Below are 21,623 nucleotides of genomic sequence, written 5' to 3'. Positions count from 1 at the left end.
CCTGCTGGCTGCTGGGGAGCCCTCCCTGCACACTGTGCATCCCTGACTCCACCCTCACCTGTGTTTTCCCTGCCTGCTTTCCCAGGAGCCTGGGCTGCACCGTGGTGGAAATGCTGACGGAGAAGCCGCCCTGGGCAGAGTACGAGGCCATGGCAGCCATCTTCAAAATCGCCACCCAGCCCACCAACCCGCAGCTGCCCTCCCACATATCGGAACACTGCCGGGACTTCCTAAAGCAGATCTTTGTGGAAGCCAGGCACAGACCCTCTGCTGAAGAGCTGCTCAGACACCAGTTTGCACAGCTCCAGTACTGAATTACCTCCCTTGCTCACAGCAGCTCCCGCTGGGCTTCCCGTGCCCCGCCTGGTCTCGTTGCGACTGCCCGTTGTGGTGCTGCATCTTCAACACGCCAACTCAGCTGGCCTAGTCCTTGGGGGGAGTTATGCCAAGGAACTTGGGGGCTGCTCTCGTGCCTGATTCCTTAGTTTGCTGGACTTCATCCTGCCAACAGCTGGATTTTTGCCCTGAGTTCCCTGATGTGACCTCACAGCTGGCAGCACGTTTTCTGCAGGCCCAGGAGAGTCCAACAAGCGTCTCACTGGGGGAACATGAAGAAATCTGAACCCAGGTGGGAACTGGGAGAGCTCCACTCTGCAGAACAGAAACATGCAACAGCCTCCAGACCTGCTGTGTCCATGTGGGTCCCAGGTTTCCAGCCAGGGGCTCCAGAGGCATCTCCAGCCCCTGGATCCAGCCAAAAGCCATGTGTCACTGAGCATGCGCTCGCTATAGTATGATATATTTTTCTTCTTAAGTATTCAGCATCTGAAGGTGTTGAGAAAATATTGATTCAGAAGTATGTGAATAGTGTTATTTTATAATGAACCCATGGGGTTTGGGGTGGGGGTGAGGGAGGTCTTTCTAGCTAAATGTCAGGATAATCAGAACTAAGTTTCAGCAGAATGCAATCACTCCAGGGCCTGAGGGAAGGGCTCTCCCACTGACATTGGAAAATGCAGAGCTCCGTTTCCAAGCCTTGATGTGTCCCAGCATTAAGGCAGTGTCAGTTTGTGTCCTTGTAGCCAACAAATCTGTGCTCCTGCTTCTCTCTCTGGGGCTGCTGGGTCCAAACAAATCCCCTCTGGAAGGGAATTCTGCACAACAGCTTCCTGCTGCATCCATCTTCTTGGCTGGTAACTTCTTACCTTTCTTAAACCAAAGATAGTCCATCTGGTGCCCAGGAATTTACTTCAGCATTTCTTTGAGTACCTGACTAATGGAAAATGGAGTTTTTCAGGGCCAGAATTAGCTGGACACTCAATTTTTCTTGTGCACAGGAAGTTGAAATCGAGCTCAGCCCTTCAGTGTGGTTTGTTTTACAGGTGTGCAAGTGGTCACTTAAAGAGTTCCATAAAATGGCCAATTTAAATAAGATTTTGTAGGAGTTAAGCAGAGAGAACATCTGAAATGGTAGCAAATAACTAATATTAAACTCCCACACGGGTACCAGCAAATCTACCCAAGTGGTTTTGCTTTTGGAAGGTACCACAAGTCTGAGAATTGAGTCCCTGATGGCCTCATCCCCTGTGCTGGTTTGGGCACCAACAGTCCTTGTTTCACTCCTAAAAGACCAGCAGTTTTTAAGTGCTGGGACTTCATGCAGTAATTATAAGTTATCTCTGAGAAATGAAACTAAGAAAAGCAAATGTTAATTAGCTAATATATTGCTTTATAAGGCAACACTAAAGGTGTTCTGCACTTGTATTGGAACCCATATTAAGGCTCCACACACCTCCACTCTTCTCCCCCATAAAAACTTGAAAATTGCTTCATAATGCAGTAAAATGAAGTTTTTAAGTGAATGCTAATGGCAGGATAAGGCAAGTTTTAATGAACACATGATAAATATTGTGTTGAACTAAAAAAGAAAAAAGAATCCTAAAAACCCCAACCAACCAAAAGCCCTGCAAGGATTTACCAATCTGGAGTAGTTTTCCTGTGCCAAACCCAGAGCAGTGGGTGACCAGTGGAAGCTGGAGTTGGTTTCCCTTCCTGCACTGGTTGCAGGCACTTAGGGGGTAGCTTTCCTGAAAGCCCTTGGTCCATAATTTATTTAATTCTAGTGAGAGCACTTCTATTGATCTTTTCCCAGCCTGGAATTTGACTCCAGATTGCCCTGAGAGCCTTGGCCTGAACGTGGCCTGCACTTTGCTGCACTGAGGGACCTGCTGCCTTTGGGGAGCCTTTGCCACCCCTTGGCTGGGCAGTGAGACCATCCCTGGGGTCTGGGGGACAGGACTGGGGACTCAGCACTCCTGAGGGGCCCAGCATTGCTCTCAGGCCTTGCAACCAGCACCTGAACATACCAAAGATTGGGCTCTTTGCTGCCCACCCTTCCCCTGCAGCCACCGGGAGCCAGAGGGGGGTTCTCTCTCTCCTTGTCTTGTCCTCACCAGGTTGAGACCTTCTCCCGTGGTCTTCCCTTGTTACCCCACACATTGTGCTCTGGGAGAGAACAGGGCATGAGGAAATGGTGTCACACTCAGCATTTCAAGCAGCTCAATCCTCAGGACCTGTGGTGGCTTTTACCTCATCCACATCCCGGGAGGCTGTTCCAGAGCAGAGCAGAGAGCACTGACGGGCTCAGCCCCGGCCCTTCCCTGTGCTGAGATGTGCCTACTCTGTGTACCCACCTGTATTCCAGCCTGTAGCCATGGAATTCAATAGCTGTACAGTGGCAGAGAACACGGGGTGCCAGCCTGGCCTGTGTGCCCAGCCCGGCGCCCGCTGGGCACAGGAACCAGCCAAAGCATTACCTTCTGTTTGGAGATGCACTTTTATGAATGTAGTTTATATCGCTCTTTTTTAGCTCTTTTTACATCATGTAAACGGTGATGCCTCATACTTTTTTTTTTATTTATATGGTAAAAGATCATATTTGGTGATTTTTATATATATCGACTGTTACGGGGGGGGAGGAGGAGGGAAATAAATCTGACGCCTTTATGAAGTTTAAAAGGAAAAAAAAGCAGCTGGTTTTGCAGAGAATTTGCTGATGGTTTATAACGAGTAGAGCCAAGCCAAAATGCTTCTTTGTTTCCTCACAGCCCTGTGGAAAAGGAAGATTTGGATTCCTGAGTCCAGTGAGTAACTTGGGGCTGACACTGATCCCACAGCCCTGGCAGCAAAAGGGGTTCAAGGGGACATAAATGTGATTATACCTCAAAGCTGAATTACACGTGGCCTCCTCGTGCTGGCAGAATTGGGAAAAAGTGGGAATCAACTCGTTTAGGGGAGAGTGGAGGGGGAGTGCCAGGCTGACAATAAGCTATTGTGCCCAGTCCAAATGTCACTTGAGTTTCCTGCTGTTCCTTCCAGGGAGGGATAGATGGGGAATACTGAGGATTGGGATCCCTGGTGGACAGTGCTGCAGAAATGGAGAGTGTTCTGTTTGACAGAGTATTTACCAGTCCCAGTGTCCTGAAACAGCTGAAAGTGGGCAGAAAAACGTGTGAGATTCCCATCAGAGAGGACCTTGAGGGGTTTGGTTGGCCCTGAGCTTGTTAGGAAACAAAGCAGTGGCATTTTGGGCTTGGTGTGACGATTCTGTGCATTCCAGGTTATTTGCCAGCTCTCCAGAAAACCTGATCTGTGCCCGTTCTGATGGCAGGAGGTTGCAGCAATTTGGATTTATTTTATTTTTGCAGAAACATTCTGAAGGTTTTAATGCTCCAAACAGTCCCCATTGCCATTAATTACCAACACAAATTGCCCAAGAGGGAAATTGGTACCTGCTCAGGTGATACTTCTTATTTCCAAGTGCCCAGAGCTGGGATAACTTGGGAAACCTCCATAACCACCAACAGTCCTGTTGTAAATGTGTTTTTGGGTGGGCAGAGCAGGGCTGAGTGAGGCCCCGGGGACTGGGGCTCACCTGGAGCTGCATGGAGAGGTATGATCTGTCACCTTGGCACCTGCCCTTGCACTGGGATTCAGTCAGGCTTTAATTTTCAGGAAAAACCCACAAATCCTCTGTGTTTAATGATGTTGGAGCTTCAGCTGTTTAAACCCAGCCTTGTTTCGGAGCAGACCTCACTGAGCAGCTCTGAATTCCCCAGTTAGCAAAGGCAGCTGTGCCAGGGGCAGTTCAGAGGTGAAGAAAAGGCTTTTCCTCTCACCAGAAATGGTGCAGAGCAGGGAGAAGCAGCTTTAACCTGGATTGTGCAGAAGACCTTGACCCAGTAGTCTCTATATTCCGACCGGGGGCTTGCAGTGCAAAGCCAGGCCAATGTATCGTTTATTTACAATAAAATTATCATTTATATGAAAGTGGTGGTGGTGGTTGCAATCCACTGTCTCTTCTGTGGAAGTCATTAAACCATTAATTAATTTTCCTTCCCACCAAGGACCTTAAATGAAGGAGGAAATTTTTCCTTTCTGGAATTTGTCCCTTGGGACAGATGGAGCAGTGTCCTGTTTGTGGTGCTGCTGGTTGGGTCAGGTGAGTGTGTGTCCTCCCCAGGCTGCCCCTGAGCAAGGTGACATCTCCATCCCACCTGGCAGGAGAGTGGCTGGGCTGCTCTGTGGGCTCTTCATGTGGACATCATAAAATAAAGAGAATCCTCCTTGTGTGTTAGAACCCACAAATGCTGCCTCTGCTGAAGGAGGAACTTGGGAATTCTTTGTTACCTTCACTTGAGGAGATTCTTCCTTCCTTCCTCGTTTCCACTCAGGGTGTTCTGTGGTGGTATTTGCCTTTTGAACATGAGAGTTCCATCTTAGCCTTGTCTGAGGGTCTGTTTTCTCCTGGACTCCTCTCCTGCTCGCCCCTCTCAAAAGGAAGCAGCTCCATAGTAATTCTGCTTTCCAGAAATCCAGAGTGTGCATTCCTGACTGGAATCTTCCCACAGATTGTCCTGAACTGGATAGGACCCACAGGCACAGCACACTCCAAGAATCCCACCTGTGGGTGGTTGAGCAGGGACTGGGGGAAGGAAATATCTGAAGATAGAAACAATCAGCCCCACAACACTGACTAAAGCACAAAAGAAATGCAGCAAACCCCTTCCATTGCCTTTTTATTTCTGGTAATTTGTGCATTGTGTGGCCCAAGGGAAGGGCTTAAGGTGTGTTTCCTCTCTAAAGCCACTTCTGAAGCAAATAAAATTTAAAATCTCTGCAGGGCTTGGCTGTGCTGCACTGCTGGGGCTCCTTGTGTTGGGGTGGCAAAGCCTGAAGCAGGAGCAGTGACTTCTGGATTTAATATTGCTGGGGAGGGGGTTGCATTAAATCCAGGGAATGCTGCACAGTCCTGGTCTGTGCCTGGTGCTGTGTCCTATCCAGAGTGGGTTTATATGGATTCTTACTGGGTTTGATTTTTTTCCCCAAACAGCTTTTATTACATGAACCTGTTGGCTGGAATTCCTGTGCTCTGGAAAATGTCCTTCCCTGAGGTAAGAGGCAGGTTGGGGATGGAGGCCTCGTGCTTGGTGGAAGCACAGAAGGAGCTTGTGGGGTGTGGGACACAAAAGTTGGTTGTTGCTTTGTTGGTTTCTTTAGTGGCAGTGCCAGATGTGAGAGTTTCTCTGTGTGTTATCCCGAGGTTTGCTGGAGGGAATTTGGAAAGGAGGGCTCTGCTCTAAACACGAAATCAGATGGATTTTAGCTCAATATTAGGGGGAAAGTGTTTTGGGCTTTTTTTTTTCAATCTGTGTTGCCCAAACCTCATAGGTGGAGAATTTTAAGCTGGAGTTTCTGTAGTGCTGCTTCTGATCCCTCCAGGGAAAGCTGGACAGTCATTTGTGTGATTGCACCTCTGGAATGCATCAGAGATAAGGTGAAAGTGCTTAAAACATCCTCCCAGGTGTGTTACCACTGGGGTTCCCCGTGGGCTTGTCCACTGGGAAGCAGGAGCTGCCATTCCCTGGGATGGGGCTGCCATTCCCTGGGATGGGGCTGCCATGCCCTGGGATGGAGCTGCCATTCCCTGGGATGGGGCTGCCATGCCCTGGGATGGGACTCCATTGAGCATCTCCCTCCCTGTGGGACTCTGATCCTCCCTGCAGCCCCTCTCCTGCCCTGAGCTGTGGTGCTGGTCAGGTTCCTGCAGCCTGTTTGGGTAAAATATCCCCTGGGTGTTGGTTCCTGCTCCCAAAATCAGCTGGAGATTCCTGCTCCCACAGCAGCTGGAGATGTCACACCTCCTGTCCCTGCACCTGCACCCTCTGGCTCTGCTCCTCCCAGCTGGCTGTGCCCATGGGAGAAGGGGCAGGTGGACAGTGGGCTTTGGGCAGAATCCCAAATTTCAGTTTGGGGCAGAGAAGGGGAGAAATGGAGCATCGTTTGTGTTCTGGGTGGGTGTTCCTTCCTCACTGCAGAGCAGCTTTTTACAACTGCCTGTTCCTCCCTGCCCTACCCCCAAATCCTCCTGTGTAGGTAAAAACGCTGCTGGGAGCAAAGAGCAGAGTGAGGGAATGGGGAAGTGTGGCAGGAAGAGGAACTCGGGGCTCTGCTTTCATTTTCTGAGCCGACTGAGGAAGGAAGGGGCGGAGGAAGGGGCCACAACCCCGAGAGGTCACAGGGGCTGCTCTGATCTGTTACACAAAAATGGCAGGGCTGCTCTGAGGGGGCTTTTTGGGGTGTAAATGTGCCCCCTGCATGTTGGTGTGAGGAGGAGTGGCAGCATCTGAGTGGTGGGCACAGTTACAGCTTATGGTGAGGCTTAAACCCCTCAGAGCCTTGCCAGGGTCTGTGCACAGTCCCTGCTGTGCTGCCTGTGGGAATCCCCACTGGGGCCCTCCCAGGAGCCCTGGAAAAAGCCCTGAAGTGAAAACAGACAAAACTGGTCCAACATCAGGATCCTGGGGTCATCCAGCAGGTGTTGTCCCCAAAATCAGGTGTGACTGGGACTGTGACATCTCTACTGGGATGGTGTGACACCCACACTGGGATGGTGGGAATCCCTACTGGGATGGTGTGACACCCACACTGGGATGGTGGGAATCCCTACTGGGATGGTGTGACACCCAGACTGGGATGGTGGGAATCCCTACTGGGATGGTGTGACACCCACACTGGGATGGTGGGAATCCCTACTGGGATGGTGTGACACCCACACTGGGATGGTGGGAATCCCTACTGGGATGGTGTGACACCCAGACTGGGATGGTGGGAATCCCTACTGGGATGGTGTGACACCCACACTGGGATGGTGGGAATCCCTACTGGGATGGTGGGAATCCCTACTGGGATGGTGTGACATCCCCACTGGGACGGTGGGAATCCCTACTGGGATGGTGTGACACTCACACTGGGATGGTGGGAATCCCTACTGGGATGGTGTGACATCCCCACTGGGACGGTGCAAGGGCAAAGGGTGGGTCTAATCCTGGGGTATCCAGGTCTGGTGAGGGTGGTCTGGGCCCCGTGTGTGAGGGCACAGTCAAGGTGTGCAGCTCACAGGGCAACTTCTGTGCCATTTGAAATCCTGGGTTCTGTCCCCAAAGACTTGGGAGTCCCATGGGGAGCAAGTGCTTCTGGTCTGATCTCACTGGGGAGAGGGGAATGAAGAGGAAGTGTTTTAGGTCTGGGGGCTGCACCTCTGTCACCTCTGCCCCATCTTTGTGGCCTGCAGGACCCCTCTGAGCACCCTCCAAAGAGGGGTGGCTGCCCCTTCCCTCCCTCCCCACCTCAGTCATCACATTACTCACATATATCCAGGAATACTTCCTGAATCCTGGACAGACAGAGGCTTTTCCCACAGTAACTGGGCAGCCCAGAGGGGCACCTGAGCGCTCCTCCCACCTCCCCAGGCCCGTGGGAACACAGGACAAGGCAGGGAAGGCTGGGAAATGTTGTATTACAAAAATAAAAGCGCGTGGCGCGGGGCGGCCACGGGGCCCGCGCGGGACGTACCGGGCAAGGCAGATATAAAAAAGACAAGACACTGTTAAACAGTCGCAGGGCAGCGCCCTGGGGGCTGAACCACCCCAGCTGAGCTGAGCTGATGGAAAGCAAGGACCCTCCTCATGCAGAGCCCCAGCGAGGCAGGACTGGTGTGGCTGGGGGAGCTCTGCTGTGACACAACCTGGTTGAGCCCCCGACCATCTCCTTTTCCACGGTGACAGGTGTGAAATGTGTGAACAGGGCTGGGGGTCCTGGCATGGGGGGCAAGTGCTCCTGGTGTGATCTCACTGGGGAGAGGGACCTGGGGGGCTGCACCCCTGTCACTTCTGCCCTGCAGGACCCCTATGAACACCCTCAGAGAGGAGTGGGCTCCCTGCCCTCTCCACCCGCAGGTCCTGCTTTCCATCAGCTCAGTCGGTGTGGGCTCTGCTGGGCTCCAGGGCAGGCTGGGCCGGCCCCGCTCACGCTGACTTGGTCCCGCTCTCCACCTCCTTGTGCACCCACAGCTCCTTGTGCTGCCGGCGCCCGAAGCCCTCGTCGTAGTTGCCTTTGCTCTTGAAGAGCTGCTGGAAGTGGGGCTTGCAGTAGAACTCACCGTGGAGGGCGGCGTAGCTGCCCAGGCTGCGGAGGGAGCGCAGGGTTAGGTGGGCATGGGGATCTGGGGGCAGCAGGACAGGGGAGGAAGGAGGAGGGAAGGTGCAGGAGGAGACCCTTGGGCAGGGCAAACCCCTCCCTGCAGGCAGTGCAGGGTGGTGGGGGCTGCTGTGAGCAGGTCTGGAAGGAGGAGGGTCCCCAGGGAGCTCCTCTGGCTCAGCTCTGTGTTACCTCCAGGGGAAGCAGCAGGTGGGGTTTAGCTGAGACCCAGGAGCAGGTGGGCAGATAAACCTTTTTTTCATTATGATGGGTGGGCTGGAGAGTCTTTAAGCACCAGGCTGTGGTGGGTGGGGAGGGGTGCAGTGTTTGGGAGGGTCCCCCCCACCCAGGCCAGGCAGAGCTATGGTGACACCAGTGCCACTGCCAGCCCCTGCCCAGCTCACCTGAGCTTGGTGTGGCAGTGCTTGCAGCAGAAGCAGGAGTTGTGGAAGATGAACTTGTCGGCCACGAGGCGCTCCATGGGGTACACGGCCTTCTGGCAGGCCGTGCACATCTCCTTCACCTGTGCCTTCAGGCTGAACGACTGGGCAGGGGGACAGCAGGAACAGACAGGCTGAGGAGGGAGGGTGGCATTCCCCATGCCTGGCTCCCAGCACTGCCCTCCTCCCTGGCATTTGTGCTGCCATTCACTGGAGCATTGGTGAGCCTGAAGCAGCCCCACCTCCCCCTCCTTGGGCCACTCCACTGGTGCTGGGCTGGTTTGGTGCTGGGCCGGTTTGGTGATGGGCCAGTTTAGTGCTGGGCCTTGGGCTTTTGGTCCTTCCCCCCTCACCATCAATCAGCAGGATGAGGCCCTGGCACAGGCTGCCCAGAGAATCTGTGGCTGCCCCAGCCCTGGGAGTGTCCAAGGCCAGGCTGGAGCACCCTGGGCTGGTGGGAGGTGTCCCTGCCCATGGCAGGGGGTGGCACTGGATGGGCTTTAAGGTTCCTCCCAACCCAAACCATTCCATGGTGGTTCTAAGCTGTGATAAAGTCGCAGGTACCTTGGAGCGCTGCACGGTGCTGCCTCCTGAGCTGCTCTTTGCCTCCTGCAAAGGGAAGGAGAAGAGAAATCAAAATGAGAGCTTGGCCTGATGTCGAGCTGTGCTTGAGGAGGAGGAGGGGAGGGTTGGCACAGGCAGCTGCTCTGCAGGCCCCCGGGGCACACCAGCCCCTCTGCTGTGCCACCACAGTGCCCTGAACTCGTCTGCCCAGAGGCCACAACATCTGTCAGGTCCTGGTGTGTGACCACAGCAGTGCTGTGGTGCTTTTCCCAAGGAGAGGAGAAGAAAGGGAGGGAAACAGAGAAAGGGAGAAACAGAGACATTTTGCAGAGAAGGAAGGAGGCACCAGGTGCCTGTGGAACTCGCCAGGGGCAGAGCAGGCAGTTGTCTTACCCAACAGGAGCACAGCATGGGGATTTCAGGGCAGGGGTTTGGTAAATGCTGCTTCACCTGCAGATGCAACAGCTCATCTCTCCCCAAATCCCACCCTGCTCCCCTCCTCACCTGCCCCACGCTGCTGTGCTCTCCCCACACTGACTGCACAGGCACTCCCTGGGAGTGTTCCACTGCTGGGAATGCCCCCTGCTCCCTCCAAACCGTGGAATCCAAGGGACAATCCCACTGCAGCAGGTGACCACTCAGGGCTGGCTCACCCTCTGCACTGCTTGTTCCCGGGGCTGGGGCACTGCAACGCCAGGACATCCCCTGGGATGTCACTCCAGATGTCACCCCGCTGTCCCTGTCCTCTCTCCCTGGCTGCTCTCCAGCCCTGCCCGGCCGCCACTGCCCCTCTGTGCCCCAGGCTGACCCCTCACCCCCTCCCCGTTCCTCCCGCTCGCTCCTTCCCCATCGTTTCTCCTTCGTATTTTTGGCAACAGTTCGTCTGAGAGACGCACAGGAAACTCTCCCCTGGCTGAGCTGCCTCCTCAGACGTTTCCCAGCTGCTCCCACAGCCCGAGGTCAGGGACGTGATTTTCCTCTCCCTCCCACGAGGCTGGAGCCAAAGTCAGCAGCGGGGCACGGGCAGCGCGGGGGCTCCGGCCGCGTAATTCCAGTCGCATCCCTTGGCAGCGGCGGAGCAGCCGCGGGTGCTCCCCCGGGACTGGCATTTAACGCTGAGCAGAGCCGAGGAAAGCGCTGCCTCCTCTCCGGAGCTGCGAGACATCCGTTCCCAAGGCTGCAGAACCCGCTGCTGCTCTCACTTCTCGGCAGCCTCCTGGCCCGAGCCAGGCTCGCTATTCCGTATCTGATCTATCTTCCCTCGGGGAAGGGCCGTATCCTGTCCCAGCAGGAGATGTTCTTGAGCCTTTATGTTTTTCCATCTCCAATCACTCCGATCCTAAGCAGCTCAAATGCTCTCAATTGTGATCACGGAAAGCCATGGAAACACAAACAAACAGAGGCAACTGCGGAGGAGCGCGGGGTGAGAGCTCTGGATGGAGCCGAGCCTGGACAGGCACTCAGCAAACAGCACCTTCTGCTGGAACATTCCTGTCCCCGGCCCTGTTGTGTGAGCAGCAGTGGCAGTGCCTTTGATCACCCAGAGATGTCAGGCCTGGAAAGCAGCTTCTGTACACAGCCCTCCCTCCCTGAGAACCAAAACTGGGGTGAGATTCCCAGACAAACCGCAGATCTACGTACATGAGTTGGGGGTGGGCTGGCGGCTCCCGTGGCCTGGAACATGGTTCCTGCCCCTCCTCCGGCTGGTTGGGCCTGAGCTTGAAGCCTGTGGGTCGATGTTCCCTGGGGAGGTGTCTAAGACAGACCTCTTGCAACACCTGGAAAGGAAATGTCATCATTTGGGGGGCTGGTTTCGTCACCCCAAGCTCAGCAGCTCTGCAGGAGCTGGTTGTGCTCAAAGCTGCGTCCGTGGGGTCAGAGCACCCTCCTTGGTCTGGGGCTTCTCGAGGGACACAAGAGGTTTAGGCACACCAGGCTGGACCCATGGACAGGAGATGCAGGTCTGGAATGCTGTGACAGGAACTGGAGAGGTTGGGGCTCTGAGCACTTTGGTGGAGTGGAAGGTGTCCCTGTCCAGGGCAGGGAGTGGAAAGGGATGAGTTTTAAGATCCCTCCCAACCCAAACCAGCCTGGGATTTTGCCATCTGGGGCACTGAGCTCAGCAGCTCCAGCTCTCTAATCCCATACAAAGACATGGGGATGGCAGAGGACAGCTGGGAACAGAAGATGATGTGATGGCTCCTGCTCCAAACCCACGTTTGGGTGCAGTTGCCAGGCAGTGGCAAAGCCATTGGCACCAGGGCTGAGTCCCAGCCCAGGCAGCAGAACCAGCACCCACCATTTCACTCATGCAGCCACTTAGGGACTGGTGTTGCTGGAGGAAGGACTGTGATTTTGGTCTAATTTTAGCCCAGGAAAGTCTCGCTGATCACAGCTCAGCAGAGCAAGTGATGGGGATTTTGTCTCCTCCAGGGAACCTGCAGGCTGAGCCCCACGAGCTGAGGCCTCGTGTGATGTGCTGAGTGCCCAGGATGGTGCTGACAGCACTGGGACCAGCACAGGAGAAAAACCACCAGCACTGCAGATCACCCTTTTTGGTAAAATAATAGCTGAAAAGACACTGAGAGCTGCTTGGGGGTTTTCCCCACCACACTTCACCTTCAAAACACTCGTGAAAGATCAGCCCTGGTTTGCATAGACAGGACTGAGCCGTGGGGGTGAGTGAAGCTGCCAAGGGAGGAGCAGAGCAGGGAAGAGGAGGGTGAATGTGCAGCTCTGCAGTGATGGGGATGAGCTGGGGGATTGGAAACCAGCACCCCCCTCCTGCCTGGGGCCGCTTTCACCTCCTGCTGAACCCCCTCGGCCTCACAGCATCACCTGAAAAAACTTTCCTGATGCCCAAGAGCTGGAAGAGACCTCGAGAAAGCCACAGGGCAGAGACATGTCAGGGTGGGGGCTTGGGGAAGGGGGTGTCTCCTCATGGCCCATCTCACAGGGATATTTGCAAACATGCCCTGGGTTCTGGGGGCTCTTTGGCAGCCAAACACCCAGTAGGTGACACCAGGCTGGTATGCCCAGCAAAGCACCCAAAATTCGTGGCAACTTCTCAGAGCTGGCAGACCTCTGCCCCAGGTCCTGGGGGCTGCAGAGCCCTCGTGGCAAACACTCCACAGCCTCATCTGAGACAGGGCTCTTTTCTACCCAGATCATTTCCCGTCCCTCTGCGGTTTGGTTGTTATTTCCTGCTCTCCCAGCTTGCTCACAGCAGCTGCTGCTGAGCCCAGAGCCTGCTGGGGGGCAGTGCCCGGGCCCACAGCCCCTCTCTGCCCCCTGTGCCCTGGGCAGGACCTTCCCTTCGTGTCTCTGGGGCCTGGTGGGTGCCCACAGCCCAGCTCAGGCCAGAGGGGGAATGTGAGGGACCTCAAAATCCCACTGTCCCTGCCCCCCCACAGCTCTGACGTGGATGCACAACCCTCCCCTTCCCACCTGCCCTTCACCTTCACCTTCACCCCAACCTTTGACACAAATATTGTCCACCCCCAGCTTCCCTTCCTCTTCCCTGGCAGCTCCTCTTCCTCCCTACCCCAGCCACCTTCTTTCCCTCGTTTTTTCCAGTCTTTCCATCATCCCCCTCTTGCCCTTCCCTGTATCCTGGGCTGGTGGGAGGTGTCCCTGCCCATGGCAGGGGGTTGGAACCAGACGGACTTTAAGGTCCCTTCCAACCCAAACCAGGCTGTGACTCTGTGATAAGCACATGGTTTCTTTCACCTGTTGTTTGGGGTTTTTGCTTCTCATTCACCCAAACCCTGTTCCCTTCAACTCCTCCCCATTTATCCCACCCCATGGCTCGATATCCTCCATCCAGCCCCATCCTCTGCACATCCCTCTGGTGCCCACACTCACAGCTGTCGTTTCAGAGTCCTCTCGGTGCAGAGAGAGTCTCCTCAGGCACAGGAGCAGTTACCAAACCTCCTTCCTGCCCAAGGGCAGGAGGCAAGAGCAGAAATCTCAAAGGGGAAGGGTGTGCTGAAGTGATAAGGGAAGCAGAACCAGTGAGGGGCTGCAGGAGGGTTTCCAGGAGGGTTTCCAGGAGGCTCCCAGCTGCTGTCAGCATGATCCCGAGGAGCACAGGATGGGATCTGAGCCCAGGGCAGCCAACACCACCCTCCAAGGGTGGAAGAATCCTGTGGCACAGGCTTTGCTGCCACACTGGTGTTACAAAGCCTTCAGTCGCTCAGGCAGCCCTTTGAGGAGCACAGAGGGCCCCTGTGGCAAAGCCAGAGAGCCTCCCTCCACAGTGGAGCTCAGCACCATCTGCCTAGTCCAAACTTCTGTTCCCCAAAGTCCTTGGCCAACTCTGCAGGCTGGGAAGGGCAGGAGTGAGGACTGTCCTCTCCTGCTCACGCAGCAGTCTCAGGTATTTGGCTCAGGACAAGGTGACAACCCCTGTGCCTTCAGCCTCTGTTCTTCTGGGAGCAACTGATGGCTGGTGTGGGCAAAAAAATTTCCAGGGGATTTGGGCTTGTGCCATCCACCCAGGGAGATGGAGCAGCTCCTGATGGCAACTCTGATGGCCACAGCATGGCACACGCAGGGAGGTGGATCTCGGTGTGGCACCACAGGATGCTCCTGGTGCCTGCCCTGCCCTGGTCACCACCAGCAGCTGCTGGTCCTGCTCTGGGGGCTTTTTGGCTGATCTCAGTGAGCTGGAGTTTGACTCAGGACCTTGGGGTTGGAATTTGTCCAGCAGCCAGAGGGGACATGTGGAGCAGCTGGAGCAGCGCTTGCTGTCCCTCAGCTCTGAGCAGGGAGCAGCCTGGGGGGAGGAAGGCAACACTCCTCCCCGAAGCTGCTCCATCACAGACATCCCCAACAGCCTCCCCTGTCCCCTCTCACCTTCCTGCCTGACCCTGGGGCAGATGCAGGGAGAGGGAACATCTGGTGGGCCCCTCAAGGAAATTCCCCCATCACAACTTGCCTCTGAAGGATCACATTTCCCACAGCCAGGAAGGGGGCAGGGAGCCTTTCCCCCCTTTCCCTCTCCACCCTGACTGCTCCCAGTGCCACCCCAGCTGCTCCCAGTGCTCCCACTCCCACCTCAGCAGCTCCCAGTACCCCCAGTGCCACCCCAGCTGCTCCCAGTGCCCCCACTGCTGACCCAGCTACTCCCAGTGCTCCCATTGCCACCCCAGCTGCTCCTAATGCCAATCCAGCTGCTCCCAATGCCCTCACGTCCAATCCAGCAGCTCCCAGTGCCCCCATTGCTGACCCAGAGCTGCTCCCAATGTCTCCAGTGCCACCCCAGCAGCTCCCAGTGCCCCCAGCCTGGCGCTGGCCGCTGGTCTTCTCCAAGAGCCAGAGGGTTTCCAGCCCAGGGAAGCAGCGTGAGTGCGGAGGGTGAGAGGCCCCTCTCTGCCATCTGGTTCCCATCAGAGCCCCGGGAAGGGCGTTTCCTGCAGGGATCTCTGCACCGGGCAGAGGCTTTCCCGCAGGCAAAGCTCAGTGTGGGGGATCCGGGCCCTTCCTCCTGCATCCCCCGAGGACACGGAGCATCCCCCGGCGGGGAAAGGGCAGGGCTTGACCCCTCGGAGAGGCTGGCAGGGCTTTCCCCCAGGAAATACGGGCTGAGATGGGGGCTGTGGGCATGGATGTGCCCGGGGGCATGGGCAGAATTAGGGAATCCCACACACACGGGCTGAGCTGGGAGCTGTGGACATGGATGTGCCCGGGGGCATGGGCAGAATTAGGGAATCCCACACACACGGGCTGAGCTGGGAGCTGTGGACATGGATGTGCCCGGGGGCATGGGCAGAATTAGGGAATCCCACACACACGGGCTGAGCTGGGAGCTGTGGACATGGATGTGCCCGGGGGCATGGGCAGAATTAGGGAATCCCACACACACGGGCTGAGCTGGGAGCTGCGGACATGGATGTGCCCGGGGGCATGGGCAGGATTAGGGAATCCCACACACACGGGACAGCAGCTCCAGGGCCAGCTCAGCCCATGGTCACTCTCAGCAGGACGGTGTGGGGAGGAGGAGCTGGAGGAGCTTGTCCCAGAGCCCGGGAGTCCCCCAGCTCTCTGCCCACCTGACCCCTGTTCCTGCAGCCCTGGGGGCTCACAGCTGACTCACACCAGGAAACAAAGCGTGGGTGCAGAGCCAGCAGCAACCAGGCCAGTGCCAGAATGGGCACAGCAGGATGATGGAGCCAGTCCAGTGGTCACAGCTCCAGCTTCAGCCTTAATTCAGCCTAAGGTCTTGGCTCTTGTATGGCTTTGAGCCAACCACTTGACCTCAGCAGTATGTGGGACCCAGGGCAGGTCCCTGCTGGCTTGGCACAGGGTGGGGAGCTGCAGGGACACTTCTGGGGACACCAGCACCCTGCCCAGCAGACTCCTGGGGAGCAGAGCCGGCCCTGCTGGCACCCCAGGGCAGGGCACAGCACTCCCTTCCACCACCCCACTCACTAATCCCCTTTCCATCCACGTTCTGTGCCCAGGCTGCCTCTTGACAGGCTGCCAGTGGGCAGGAAATCTGCAGCACAGCACTGAGGGGATGCTGACAAGGAAGAGTTGTGGGGAGGAACAGGGCTGCCTTTGTCAGGCAACAATGGGGCGAGGGGAGCCCGAGGGAAGCCCCTGCCCACCCCTCTGCTGTCCCACCTTCATCCCTGCCCTGCCCTGAGGAGGAGCTGCTCGGCCTGGGAAGGAGCAGGGCCCAGGGCACGGGGCTGTTCCCCTGGCCCTGCTCCCAGGGAAGGGGCAGCTGGGCCAGGAGGATGCTGCTGGCATTCCTCTGTGCTCCAGGAGCAGAAACCAAGCAGAGAACAGCCCATTCCTGGGATCATGGCCATGTTTAAAGGCATCCATTAAAACCCATGGTCTGAAGGGAGTCTCTGCTCCCTGGGATCTCCTGTCTCTCTAAGAGCTCAGATAGGGCAGAGAGACACAGCAAAACCTGCAGGGAGGGTGAGAAGAGACTTTTCCAGGCAGAGACAAATCCTCAGCAGTGCCAGATGTGAAATCTGCAGGCTGAGAGGTTCAGGCTGGACATGAGGCCAAGGAGCTGCCCTGAGAGGAGTCCTGGAAGCTCTGCAGGTGGCACTGAGGGGGTGCAACATAGACCTGGTGCAAACAAGCACAGCAGTCCATGATCCTTCCCTCCCCTTCCCAGCTCTTCCATATTCCACACCCCACCTGGAACCTCCTGGTTTCCTACACAAATGTATATCCATTTACCATTATATATCATGTTCCCAGTTCTTCTTCCACCACATATTTGCCTCTCAGGGGGATTCATGAAGATAAATCACATTCCTTATCCGTGTTTTTTAGCAGGAGAAGCCAATCCCTTCGAGCCTGTTCTCTGTCCCCAGTGCATCCAGGTGAGCTGCCCTGACTTCTCCACCCTGTGGAAGATCTCAGACCTTGGAATTCTGGTACAAAACTCCTCTGACACCCTTGAAAACATCTGGCCTGCTGTGCCCTTGCATTGTGGAAGGATCCAAGGGTCCTGCTTCCATTTTGCTCTCTTTTCCCTGTCCTCTTTCCCATCTCCACCTAAAATTACCCTTTCCTTGGGGCACTGCATCACGAGGCCCTGTTGTTTCACAAGCCATTTATCACATCCAAGGAGGACACTGAGCCAATGTGACATGATCTGTGCTAAAACCACCCAGCATTTCATTCTGCTTCCCAACAGCAGGTCTTTGATTACTCTTCCAAGACCTGTTCTAGAAACCAACCTTTCCCTGTACTCCAATTAATGGATCTGTAATTGCCTGTAATTTCCTCTTTCCTCAAGCACGACCCGTAAATGTTACATTGGCTGATTTCCTCTTGTGGAATATCACTTGTTATCCACCAGACTTTGGGCTGGCATTTCCTCTGGTGGAATCCCCATCCCTGCAGGGATTTAAAGCAGTGTGGATGTGGCACTTGGGGACATGGTCAGTGGTGGCCTGGGCAGTGCTGGGGGAGGGTGGGACTCAGTGATCTTGGAGGGCTTTTCCAACCTTGATTATGGGGGTGAGCCCATCTCTTGAGCCCTTAGAGACCCCACAAGAGTTTTGCTGTCTCACCACCTGCAGATGCAGCAAGAGGAAGAGCAATTCCTGTTCCAGACACCCTAAAACACAGCACAAGCCCTTTCCATGGCCCCTGACTCCACACAATCCCTACAAGAGCTGCTGTTTGCTGTCCAAATGCAGATTGTGTCATTTAAAAAGCCACCAAAACCGTATTTGCAGTTAAACCTCTTCAAAGATCACTCTTTATGAGCTGCCCCATCTCCAGCCTTCACTCCATCCTCCCTTTTAGGAGCCAAGATTCCACACAGCCCAGGAGACAATCTGGTGCCCTGAAATCCATGGGATTCCAGGGCAGCAACGAGTGTGCTGGGAAAAGCAATGCCTGGAGAGGCACATCAGGGCATGCTGAGGCACCTTGTGCCTGGAAACCCCAAGCTGGCCATATGGAGAGAGTTATGGGCACACCAGAGGAGTGGGAAATACATCTAAAGTGTGCTTAACATTGATCTTGCAATAATCCCCTCACCCAGATTTAATGTTTTCCATCTCTGAGCTTTGGCTGATGGGACACACTGCAACACCCCCAGAGGGCACATAAGGGTGGCTTAAGTGGGAAGGGAAATGCAGAAAACACCTTTGGGGGGTCGTGGCAGCTGCCTGGGAATGGCCAACAGGAGCTGGGAGGGTGGGAAAAGGACAACCAGAACTCCATCACCACGCAGGACCACGGGGTGGTTGATGGCTCACAGCACTGACCCGCTGAAGGAAACCAGAAGAGGAACTCCCTTCCCTAATGAGAAGCCTCATGGGATTTTTGTTGGTCAGGAACCTGATTCTGAGCTGCCTAAAAATGAAGATGCATCCAGTCACTTTGCAAAGCCCAGAGGTTGGTTCTGACAGACCCTCACTTGGGAACTGGGAATTTGCTTCTCCCAGTTAAAGAGGACATTAACACTGGGGCTGTGTCAGACTAAGCTTGGTGGGTTGCCCTGCAATTATTTTGTAATCTGTGTTAATAATGCTGCAGATGTGCTACTCCTGGCCTCAAACACACCACAGCTCAGCTGAGGCACCAGATGTCTTCCCTGCCAGAGCCTCACACGACGCCTTTGGTGGACAAAGCCCCATTTTCCAGGCTGAACTATCCCACTTTTTCAAAACTGATGCCCACCCTGTGACCAAAAATCAGCAGAAAATCAATCAGAAATATGATCTACAAGGCAGCTTAGCTGGTTTCGAGTGATCCAAGGGGATTAGACAGATCAGAGTGGCTCAAAACACGGTAGTTACAGCACCAGACTTGGACCTGGGAAAGCTGGGCTCATTTCCCAACTCTACTGCTAATTTTTGGGTAGCCATGGACAATTAATTTCATTTTTTCTGTTTCCTTTTCTGCTCCCCCCACCCCGATGAAAACAGAGCTGCTCTCCTTTGTGAGGCCCTGGGAGATCCCTGGCTGTTCAGGGTTATGTCAGAGCTCGGGGCATTTGTGTTCTTATTAAATCTCACAGTCATGCAACAGCCTCCCCAGGGAAGTGATGAAAGACCTGTGGCTGGAAAGGTTTAAATGCAGGTTGGATGAGGCGGCAGGAGACACAGCACCGGCAATTAGCAGGCACTGACGAGCGGGGATAAGGGAGTCATAAGGGAGTCAGGATCTAACAGGTTTTTCTTCCATCTCTGCTCTTTCTGATCAGCTTAATAAAATGGATCTGTCCAGCCCCCCTCGGCATGTTCTGCAGCACACAACAAAGAGGGAATTACAGCCCAGACGGGGAGTGGGAGCTCCGAAATTCGCATCCCCAGACACCCCTCACAGCCGATCCCACCAGCACAGGCCTCCACTCCATTCCCAGGGTACCAACCCCTCGGTCCCCCTTCCTCAGCATCGCCCCCCAACAGGCTCCCTCTGGCAGCATCTCCCGCCCCTGGCCGAGAGCAGCCCCCCCCTTGGGGCCCCCTCCCCAAATCTGCCTCCCGCGACCACCTGGGCCGAGCCTCCTCCCAAAGCGGAAAGTTCCCGGTGCACCCTGCTGGTCCCTGCTCCTCCCCGGGGGCTGCTCGGGGTTGGGGAGGATGAACCCCCATCTCTGGGTGGCTCCAGCGCTGCCGCTGCCCGGGGCTGCTCCCCATCTTTGCATCCCTCCCTGCTCTCCACCTCTTTCTCCGCCAATCGCTGTTGTCCCTCCCGGTCCCCACAGACCTCCCGGCCCTGAGCCCCCCGTGCTGGGCAGCACCTCCCGCAGCCCTCCCAGCCCTGAGCCCCCCGTGCTGGGCAGCATCCCCCGCGATGGCGGAGCCCCCCGTGCTGGGCAGCATCCCCCGCGATGGAGGAGCCTCCCATGGTGGGCAGCATCCCCCGCGATGGAGGAGCCCCCACGATGGGCAGCATCCCCCGCGATGGCGGAGCCCTCCATGGTGGGCAGCATCCCCCGCCATGGAGGAGCCCTCCCAGCCCGAAGCCCCCAGCCCCGAGCCCCCCGTGCTGAGCAGCATCCCCCGCGATGAAGGAGCCCCCACGATGGGCAGCATCCCCCGCGATGGAGGAGCCCCCCATGGTGGGCAGCATCTCCCCCGATGGAGGAGCCCTCCCAGCCCGAAGCCCCCAGCCCTGAGCCCCCCGTGCTGAGCAGCATCCCCCGCGATGGAGGAGCCCCCACAGGTGGGCAGCATCCCCCGCGATGGAGGAGCCCCTCATGGTGGGCAGCATCCCCCGCGATGGCGGAGCCCCCCGTGCTGGGCAGCATCCCCCGCGATGGCGGAGCCCCCCGTGCTGGGCAGCATCCCCCGCGATGGAGGAGCCCCCCATGGTGGGCAGCATCCCCCGCGACGGCGGAGCCCCCCGTGCTGGGCAGCATCCCCCGCGATGGCGGAGCCCCCCGGTCCGCACATCCCGCGGTCCATCATTGTCTCCCGCGGCTCTCCCTCCGCCTGCCCATGCCCGTTGTTCTCTCTCCAGCAGCCAAGGCTCACCATATGCCTGCGCGCCGCCGAGCAGGAGGCTCAGGGGGTGCCGAGGGGTCTGTCCCCGGGGCTGGGGGGCTCCTGGTCCCCGTGTCCCGCGGCGGAGGCCGAGGACGTGGAGCGGGAGCCGCTTCCTGCGCGCTCGCCCCGCCGGCTCGCAGCGCTTTTATCGCGGGGCCGCGGTCGCGATTGGCTCCGGCGCCGAGCCGTGTTCCAGCTCCTTTGTGTGCGCCCAACCTCTCACCCCGAAGCTGCCCCAGCCCCTCTCGGCCCAGCCCCGCTCCGGAGCCCTCCCCGCCGAGCCCCGTCGACCCCCGAGCGGCTCCGCGAGCAATTAACGCCCCCCGCCGTAATTAACCTTTCCAGCCTCTCCCCCCACCCCACCGGGGGCTGCGTGTGCGGGTTGGCTTCGCTCCAGACTTTGGACACGGCCTTTTGGGCTCACCCACCCACTCGTGGGAGGTTTCCCTCAAGCATCCCAAAAGATCCATCCCTGCCGGGTCTGCGAAATCCGAGTTTTCCCCCCCTCAAGGAACTGTTGGCAGGGGAAGGATCTTACCAGGCAGCTGCAGGAAAGGGGAATCCCAGTGCTCGCCACTCCTCCCTTCCCAGGGGAGCAGAGCTGAGCGGGGATGGGGTCAGAAATGCAGGGTTTATCCCATGGAGAGCTGGTGGGACGAGCGTGGGAGCGGGGCGGGGAAAGGTGGGCGGTGGATTTGCCAGGGCAGGGGCTCACGGGGCGAGCAAAGCACTACCTGGACCAGAGGCAGCTTCCCCCGGGGTTTGGAGGGCTGGGATTTCACCGGTATCAAGGTAAAACATCAGGAATAAATAGGTTAAATATTAACAGTTAAGCCCGGAGGGAACTCAGAGGTGGTTTCCCAGTAGCCAAGGAAGCCGGGATGGCCACGAGCCAGCAGGGAGGCAGCGGGAACCTGTGGCTCTGAGGGCTTCACCTGAACCTCCCCAACCACTCCAGAGGGGGATCCGCGAAGGAAAATACACAGTGGAGAAGTGGGAATAGCTTTGATAACGATCAGGAGCAAATATTTTTGTTTGGCTCCTGAACACAGAGTGGAAAGAGCCAAACGCCGGCTGGAGGTGGCCCAAAGTCTGAGCCCAG

The 21,623-nt window shown here is 56.6% G+C and overlaps 2 protein-coding genes across 6 annotated transcripts in view; one reads left to right on the top strand and one right to left on the bottom strand.

The window, feature by feature from the left end:
• MAP3K3 (mitogen-activated protein kinase kinase kinase 3) overlaps positions 1-4,323 on the top strand; it is a 45,888-nt gene extending 41,565 nt beyond the window's left edge. For both annotated transcript variants that reach the window (XM_071577344.1, XM_071577343.1), the window contains exon 17: positions 86-4,323. In XM_071577344.1, coding sequence (XP_071433445.1) covers positions 86-314 — 229 coding nt within the window. In that variant the 3' untranslated portion in view covers positions 315-4,323. The remainder of the gene's footprint in view (positions 1-85) is intronic.
• A 3,515-nt stretch (positions 4,324-7,838) lies between these two features.
• Positions 7,839-21,296, bottom strand: LIMD2 (LIM domain containing 2). 4 transcript variants are annotated; one of them, XM_071577615.1, is made up of 5 exons: positions 21,256-21,296; positions 11,184-11,320; positions 9,543-9,587; positions 8,943-9,082; positions 7,839-8,526 (listed from the first exon to the last, which is right to left on the bottom strand). In XM_071577615.1, the coding sequence occupies exons 2-5, from the start codon at positions 11,223-11,225 to the stop codon at positions 8,367-8,369; spliced, it is 387 nt and encodes a 128-aa protein (XP_071433716.1). In that variant the 5' UTR covers positions 11,226-11,320; positions 21,256-21,296; the 3' UTR covers positions 7,839-8,366. The 4 variants fall into 4 exon arrangements, with proteins under 4 accessions (XP_071433716.1, XP_071433717.1, XP_071433715.1 ...); XM_071577616.1 differs by lacking the exon at positions 21,256-21,296 and adding an exon at positions 21,060-21,149; XM_071577614.1 differs by lacking the exon at positions 21,256-21,296 and adding an exon at positions 20,510-20,874.
• Between the last annotated feature and the right edge of the window lie 327 nt (positions 21,297-21,623).

The sequence above is a fragment of the Pithys albifrons genome, chromosome 25, assembly GCF_047495875.1.
Source record: "Pithys albifrons albifrons isolate INPA30051 chromosome 25, PitAlb_v1, whole genome shotgun sequence".
NCBI classification, from domain to species: domain Eukaryota; kingdom Metazoa; phylum Chordata; class Aves; order Passeriformes; family Thamnophilidae; genus Pithys; species Pithys albifrons.
The sequence above is the reverse complement of the archived record's forward strand: the minus strand, read 5'-3'. Positions and strand labels throughout refer to the sequence as shown.

What these genes read in the sequence shown, in the direction of transcription:
- LIMD2 (XM_071577615.1), bottom strand. Translation starts at nt 11,225, where the DNA reads ATGTTCCAGGCCACGGGAGCCGCCAGCCCACCCCCAACTCAT. An exon ending in GCACCGTGCAGCGCTCCAAG is followed by an intron (nt 9,083 to 9,542) that starts GTACCTGCGACT and finishes CCCCCTGCCCAG; the next exon opens with TCGTTCAGCCTGAAGGCACA. An exon ending in CACTGCCACACCAAGCTCAG is followed by an intron (nt 8,527 to 8,942) that starts GTGAGCTGGGCA and finishes CTCCCTCCGCAG; the next exon opens with CCTGGGCAGCTACGCCGCCC.